This window comes from Pteronotus mesoamericanus, unplaced genomic scaffold, assembly GCF_021234165.1.
Source record: "Pteronotus mesoamericanus isolate MK-2021 breed Mesoamerican mustached bat unplaced genomic scaffold, CSHL_Meso_final contig_20, whole genome shotgun sequence".
In the NCBI taxonomy this organism is placed as follows: Eukaryota; Metazoa; Chordata; class Mammalia; order Chiroptera; family Mormoopidae; genus Pteronotus; species Pteronotus mesoamericanus.
Genome location: NW_026555085.1, coordinates 11,131,463 through 11,139,663, shown reverse-complemented (window position 1 = coordinate 11,139,663; position 8,201 = coordinate 11,131,463). Strand labels below are relative to the sequence as shown.

General features: G+C 45.1%; 1 protein-coding gene across 1 annotated transcript; it reads left to right on the top strand.

The window, feature by feature from the left end:
* The first annotated feature begins 403 nt into the window (after positions 1–403).
* Positions 404–7,801, top strand: TREM1 (triggering receptor expressed on myeloid cells 1). Its single transcript, XM_054568748.1, has 4 exons — positions 404–452; positions 3,515–3,871; positions 5,068–5,257; positions 7,696–7,801. The coding sequence occupies exons 1-4, from the start codon at positions 404–406 to the stop codon at positions 7,799–7,801; spliced, it is 702 nt and encodes a 233-aa protein (XP_054424723.1).
* Positions 7,802–8,201: the final 400 nt, after the last annotated feature.

The following is an 8,201-nucleotide window of genomic DNA, read 5'->3' as shown; positions in this document are numbered from 1 at the left end:
TACCTGTGTTGAACTGGATGGGAGTGGAGAGAGCACCTTGGGAGAGCAAGGCAGCCCTCTATTCCACTGATCATATTAATACCTTACATTTGTTTATATAACAATATTACTCTCACTACAATTTTATGAGGTTGGTTGAAAAGGTCATTGTCATTATCCCCAGAGAACAGGAAACTGGGGATTGGATAGGTTTAGTTGCGACTTGAGCCTTTTCTCTGAATTCTTGTATTGTTTTTGACATCTGGAGCTGAGGCGACCAGTGATGTAAGCAACAGTGGACACAGAATTTCCCAGTAGTAGTATCATATCCTGTTGTGTAACTTTCTGGAGCCGCTACATCAGAGTGTTGCGTTGTAGCTGTATCAGGAGCCACAGTGGCAGCTGGAGTCAGTACCCTTGAAGGATGAGGAGGACCAGACTCTGGGGGCTGCTTTGGATGTCCTTCTTCTTAGGTAAGGTAAGGAGGAGGTGTGAGCAGGTGAGGTCTGCTCTGGACAGCGGGGGATCCCACCATGAGAAAGGCTTCCCTTTTCTTTTGAAGCACCAGGATAATTGATAACCCAAGATGAAGCCAACCAAGCTAAGCCAGGCTGGTTTTCTCTACCCAGATTTAGCAGAATCAGGGTGGTAATCCACATGGGTTCAGGTGGAGTTTGGTTTTCATGGACCAATACCTTTCTTTGTGTCTCATTCATGCTATTCCAAAGGAGAATTGGGAGAAGATGGAGGGTTGAAGGTTGTGTACTTGCTGTGTCCTATGGAGGTAGATCCAGGGTTAACTAAAAGCTCCTTCTATCTTCTGCGTCCAGGAAGCAGAGTCACTAGGCACCCATTCACACTTGGCTGGGACTGCTCTAATCCCCAGCAGACAGCTACCACAGGCCATATAGCTCAGAGGGTTGGGGCTGACTCTAGAGTCAGACTGCCCGGGTTGGGGTCCTGACTCTACCACTTTGCACTGCAGGACCTTGGGCAAGCCACTTAATAACTTCTGTTTTCTTCAATAACATGTGCCTTGGTTTCCTTACTCTCAAACAGGAACAGCAGTGTCAATCTTATGCCTTATGAAGATAAAGTTATGAAGATTAAATGAGATGGTATTTTAAACAGTTAGCAATAAATGGTATTTGTTCATCTTTTTAAAATTAACATATTGTAAAGAATTTCTTGAAATGATGGAAGAAATGGTGCACAGATAATACTTCAGCATCCATTTCTGACTGTCTCTATTCATAATACACAGGCAAGTTTGCAAGCAATCTCAGTCTCCTGTACCTCTTACTGTCTTTAATCCATTTAGGCTGCTCTAAAAATACTACAGATCGTGTGGCTTATAAACAATAGAAATTTATTTCTCACAGTTCTGGAGACTGGAAATCCAAGATCAGGGTGCCAGTATGGCTCAGGTCTGGTGCAAGCCCCCTTCCAGGCTGCAGACTGCTCACTTCTCACTGAGTCTTCACACAATGGAGGGGGAGCGCTCATCCTGTTCATCAGGGAAAAGCCCTCATGACCTAACTATATCCCCAAGGCCCCGCCTCCTAACCCCATCACATTGGGGATTAGGACTTCAACATACAAGTTGTGGTGGGGAGACACAAACTTTCAGACCATAGTATTCACCTTGCCCAGGGAGTTGGCAAATAATTTATCTACAGCATGAATTAAGAGATTAGGGCTTCTTAAATTAATATCACAGAGGTGGAGAGTGGGTCGTGTATTTTCCTCAGAGCCCGGCACAGTGCCTGGCACTGAGTGGGTTCTCACCCACAGTTTGATGAATGAATGAGTGAATGAAAGAGGGAAGCAAACTTGGTATAAGACAACCCTTAGCTTCTGCTCACCTGTCTCTTGAAGTGGCATTTATGACCAGGGTTCATAGAAGTCACCAGGAATTTTATTTTCAAGGTTTCCTTAGAAACTGAAGTCTGGTCCCAGAAGAATTAGCCGTCAAGCTGGGTTTCGCTTCAAAATCCTCAGGAAACCTTGAGTTGGGTCTTCCCAAGGTCAGGCTGAGGTAGGTGGGGCCTGCTAGAGCTCTTGGCCCATCACAGAGGTGAGCTGTGATGATAGCCCAGGGACCCCATTGAAGGGGCAGCTGTTGTGATTTTCCAACAATTGTACTCTCAGAGCTACCGCTCAAGGATGAAAGTGTGTAGATGCAGCAATAGTCTTAATAGCAGCAGTAGCAGCTGTAGGTACTGATAGCCTGAACTACAATTTAATTCAGCATTACTGTCCAGCCAGTATTTGGTGTTCCATGGAGGAAGGTATCCCAGGCCTGAGTGGATAAATTGTAGTTCCTGTTGTGTACAGTTGAAAACATAGACCTGGATCTTTTTCTTGCTTCCATTTTACTTGGGCCTCCTCTTAGCAAGGCTTGCTTCAAACAGACCAGACCACTCCCAATTCTAGGTGGTTAATCTGGTTCAGCCTCTAAGAGTACAACTGAAACTATTGTTGGTATAACCCACGGGCTCTCAGCCTAGGTATTACTGACATTTTGGGTGGAATGGTCCTTTGTTATGGGGCTGTTTTGTGCAGTGTAGGATATTTTGCAGTATCCCTGGCTCCTACCAATTAGATTCCAGTAGCACCCTGTGCTCCTGTTTACAACAGCCAAAAATGTCTCTAGGTATTGTCCAATGTCCCCAGGGAGGCAAAATTGCTCCAGTAGAAATACAGCAATTGAAGTTTCATATCCCACTGACATAACAACTCCAGCAAGAAAGAACATTCTTCTTAACAGCTACAACAGTCTCAGGGAGCATTCCATTGGGTTCAGCCCCAGTCGCTTATGTGCCCATTGCTAAACCAGTCAGAGTGGCCAGGGTGATAGGGCTCTTTGATTGGCTAAGCCTATGTCATGTGTCCATCCTTGAGAATGTGGGCAGCCCTTATCAGTAAGGCCACATAGGATTGGTTCCCTGAGAAAGAGGTGCTTTGATATCCAAGGGAGGCACAGAGAAATATCAGAGAGTCAGATATCTGTGTCCACCATGTCCTCAAGATTGTTTCCTCACTGTTTTTCCAAAAGTTTCTTCAACTGATCTCTTTTCTCCGGACTTTGATGAAGTTCCTCTAGCTGTTCAAAGGAGTTGCTCTCTGCTAGTATCATGTCTGCACATTCTCTCTTCACTCTGTGTGTCTTTCTTTATAATCATTCCCTCTCATCATGCTCCTGTCACGTATGGTCTTAGCACATGTCCCATGTCCTATGTCTAATAAGGTAACCTTTACTTTCAGAAAGGTTGATTTGCAAAAACCGTATGCAGTCTAGCTCTTCTAATTAACAAACCAACCAACCAAACAAACAAACAAAAACTACTTACAGTGAAAAGACCTGGGGTCTGGTGCTGGCTTGCAGAAAAAGTTGTCTTTTTTGCTGGAGGCCAAAAGGATCTTGTATGAAAAATGGGTGGTTGAACAAGAAAAGGGGATGGTTACCCTGTCTATTTTCCCAAGAGAGGGAAGCTATTCCTCACAGAGCTTAACTTTGATTTCATGCTTACAGAACTCCAAGATGTAGCTAAATCAGAGGAGGACACGTATGAACGAACAGAGGGGCAGACCCTGAGCGTGATCTGTCCCTTCCATACCACGGAGTACTCCAACAGCCGGAAGGCATGGCAGAGGCTGAGAGATGGAGAGGAGCCTGAGACACTGATAAAGACAGAGAGCACCTCAGGGGAGAACAGTCAAGTCCGGAGCGGGAGGTACTTCCTAGAAGACATCCCCGTTGAAGGCATGCTGGTTGTCCAAATGACTGACCTTCGACAGGAGGACTCAGGATTATATCAGTGTGTGATCTACCAGCCTCCCAAAAAACCCTATAGGTTGTTCAGTCTTGTCCGCCTGGTGGTGAGAAAGGGTGAGTGACCAGGGACTGGGAGGTAGAGGGTGGGGAGAGCCAGGCTGGGTGGCCGGTAGGAGGCATGGTGGTAGCACTGTAGAGCTGTGGCTCAGGATTTCTAGTAGCCTGTCTTTCTCCCAGAAGCTCCACGTCATTCATTTGAGGACCCCGAGAGGCAATTGGTCCAACAGTGAGAAGTGACTTCTATGTATGGGATTCCTCTTGGGTGACAGGGCCTAATTTGGGGTGCGCTTATAGGATGAGTGGTACAGTGGAAAGTGAGTGGAAGATTTGGGATAATATAGTCTCATTCTTCAGGTCTCCATGTAGAAGTCATTTCCTCGGGAAGTCTCGGGGATGCACTCTCCCTGTCCCAAAGATGTATTTGATGGCCCTCCTATGTGCTTACATAGCAGTGCTTCTCATGCCTTCCTGAGGGCACAGACCACCTGGGGATCTTATTTCAAATACAGACTGATTCAAGAGGTCTAAGATGGGACCTAGATTCTGCATTTCTGATCTGCTTGAAGACAATGTTGATGCTGTGGTCCATGGCTCCCATTTTGGGTAGTAAGGCTCCAGAACTCACTTCGTATCCCCTCTCATGGACAATGCTATCTCCCTCAGTGGTAGTGGCCAGTTTACTTATATCTCCCCTCTTGATCTCTGAGCACTTTGAAGGAGGATCCTGTGCCTTGCTCAGCTCTGTATCCCCAAGTGATTAATGTAGTATGGGGCACACAGTAGGCTCGAAGTAGATGTTGATCTGATGAATTAAGGAAGGCAGAGGAAAGAGAGACAAGTTCAAGTTCCTAGAAGCCTAAGGAAGACAATGTAACATATGCAATATATTAACAAAAATTGGCTTGTGAATCTATATACTATAAGTATAGGTGAGTACAAGGCAGAGTGAATGGTAAAAGCTAGAGTAATCAAGGAATTGTTCCTGAAGAAAATGGGGGCATATGGATTGGTGAAGGATAGCAGGCAAGTACATTCCTAATGACATGAACAGAAAATTCCTCCTTTCCCTCTTCCTCCCTTTCTTCTTTCCTTTTATCCTGTCTCTGACCCAGGCTGGCCCCACACATTTCTTTTCAAATCTCAGCGAAAGAAAACATTGCTTCATGAATGTCCACGTTCATGTCCTCCCTCAGCTCCATTTACCCTACCATCCATTCATCCATCCATCCATCCAATGTGTCTTCTTGCAGATGGTGCCTCAGCCAGTAATTCCACCCAGAACTTGCCTGAGATTACCACCCTTTCTCCTATCACCACCAAGGCCCGAGGCAAGCTTCGTATCAGCCCCAGCACTGTGACTCAACTCTTGCCCATATCAACTGTCAGCCTCTCCTCTCCTGGCCTGGGAGTCAACCCCCCACAGAGCACAGATGTCATCAGGTACGGTTCCCAGGTCTCTGGAAGAGAGGGCTGGTTTGACACCTAGCCCTTGATTCCCAGCCCATGTATGGAGAAGATGTGGGGCGTGAGGGATGGGGGAGGGGGTGCACAGGAGCAGTCTTGAGTCACCTGGTAGGACTTCCCAGGGGAGGGAGGAGGTGGTGCTAGAGTGAGGAGGAGGCTGGTGGTGAGGCTGCTGCTCTCAATTCACCCTCTGTTTCCTCTAGTGCCAGAGAAGGGAGAGAAATGGCATCTTCACTAAATTCCAATGGTTTTTCATGTTTATATGTATTCTAATACAATAGTAATTCTAAACATTTTCATTATTTTTCCATGCTAAAACTCTTCTTGATGTTGCCACCTAGTCTTTGTAATTACAATTTCAACTTGTGCATACTTTTGTATCAATGGAAAAACCATGCTTACATAATCATTTGCCTGTTTTGAGATGTTGAGACTGTGTCCTTTTTTAATAATATTAACTCTGAGCTGGACATATTTTTGCAGATGTCTTTTTCTTCTTTGAAATAATTTATTTAAACAAAATCTCTCTTAAGAGGAGTTGAACATTTATATTGCTCTGCATATGTCTTGCCAAATGCCCTTCGGAAGATGGGAAGCAATCTGCAGAGTGATCCACAGGGCGTCAGTGAGACAGCGTCTCTGCCGGCTGGCTTCCCAGGACTTAGTATTTCTAAAACATTCCTGTCCGAATAGATGTGCACTGGTAGTTTCTCTATTACTGTGAATGAGGAGCTCCATGCGGGTTGAGGCGGTGTCTTTTCCCCTTGCACTGTTTCACTGGCATCAGCCTAAGTCCTGCTACATAATAGGTGCTCGTTAAATCCTTATGAACTGAATTAAATAAATGACCTAGTGAGGGTCAACATTTTTCTTTACTCACAACGTTTAATTTCCAGTATGTAAATAAAAGTGCATAGCCTTTGCCCACATTCCTACTAGAGTCCGCGCCTTTTTTATCTATTAATTTTATCTCAATGAAGGCTGGGTGCTGGCCCCGGGAGAATGAATGCACCCAGGAGCTCCCTGCATGAAAACTTTAAAAGGTTGGGAGGGGATAAGGGAGGACACTGGCAGGAGAGACTGGAAAGAGGTGGAATTATCCGAGCCCAGAACAGGGACCTTGAGGTGCAAGGGCCCAAGGGCAGTATGGAGGAGGGCCGGAGAGGTGTAGGGCCTGGGGGCCCCTGCCCACACCTTCGCCAGCACCATCAGCAGCTGCACTTGACCAGGCCACATTCTACATCTAGTTTCCAGTGAGTCGGCACAGTTTTGCTGGCTGGAAGTGGATGTCGGCGCAACAGGGCCATTTCCGGCTTTCTATGGCCATTATGTCATTTGTCCCTTTGCTAGTTTGTACGTTCAGTTTTCAGCTTTGTGTAGACAAATGTTGATTCTGAAATTACTGCTTTGTTTTATTTCTAACTTGTGCTTGATTCTATTTCCCAGTGACTTTTCTGTTATTTTAAAATTTTTATTTAAATTTTTAGCCATCTTTGGGAGGGGGGATTGTTTTCTATATGGTATAAATTGTAGGAAAAATGACTTTCTCTTCATATTACTATCCAGGTACCACAAGACTATTTGCTAAACAGTCCTTGCGTACATAGTGGGCTGCCGATTGAACTCCTTAGATGTTAAATTCTTACAGAACATTAGATCTGTCTTTGGATTTCAATTGGTTTCACTGCTACTTATTTCTCTTTTTGTCCTGTGTCTTATCACACAGGTTACTTGTGCTATAATCTATTTCCGTGTCTACTAAGTCTAGACAGGCCAAGTGTCCTCACTCATTTCTATCCCTTTTTAAAAAATGTTGTCTACTGACATTTATCCAGGACACTTAGAATCATTTTTGCTAAAAATCTATCAAAGCTCATAATGGGATTTTGACAAGGATTGGATTCTTCTCAGTTGATAGATGAAGAAACTGAGGCCAAAGAGGTGAGGGGCCTCTCTCAGGAAGGAGGCCATGATGCTGAGAATAGCAACTAGGTTTCTTGAGTCTGGGACTTCTCTGTCTCTCTCCTCATCACAGTGGAGGAAGAGAAACTTAATCAATCTGCTTTTTCTCCTTGTTGTTTCTTCTGGCCCTATGTTCTCCACTAAATCTATTTCTTTTCTTCCCCCCCCCCACATTTTATTTATTTATTTATTTATTTATTTATTTATTTATTTTCTTTTTCTCAAGTATATTTTATTGATTACATTATTACAGTTGTCCCATTTTAAATCTATTTCTAATCAGCAGTTGTAGGCAATGGGACACCAAATGCACAGGGCCAGTCAATATGGGGAAAGGTTCTGGAAGAACCTATGCAGATAAAATAAGTGATGTGAAGAACTTTTGTGGAGTAAAACTCAACTGTGAGAGAGTGTCATTTCCAGCAGCAGCATTAAATCTCCTCTCCCCCCAGGATCTCGCCGATCAGCATCATCGCTATTGTGGTGTGTGGAATCCTGATCAAGAGCCTGGTCTTCACTGTCCTGTTGGTTGTCACACAGAGGTCATTTGGACCCTAGGCCCACGAACCCCAAGGATGCCCTGTACATCCATCCATGTCCATGGGGCAGCTGCGCTAGAAGAAGAGTGTGGAAGACAATGGAAAGGGAGGCTGGGCAATGGCTGAGCTGAATCTGTAACACGGATTATTTTTAAGGCTCAGGATCCCACCGTCCTGGCCTGCTGACTCCTCTCATTTCACTGGTAACTTTGGGTGTGTGCTTTGCCCCATCAGAAGAGAACACAGCCCCTAATATGCCCTGGGCCTCCATTCCACCAGCAGCCCAAGGCTTGCATTAAATAAAGACAGAGTCCAATGCCTTTCACTGTCACTTGCTGTTTTGTGGGGGTTGTGAGGTACAAGGGCATAGCTGCTGAATCTGTCCTGGTCCTTTCCCTGAACCACAACACTGTGGCCTG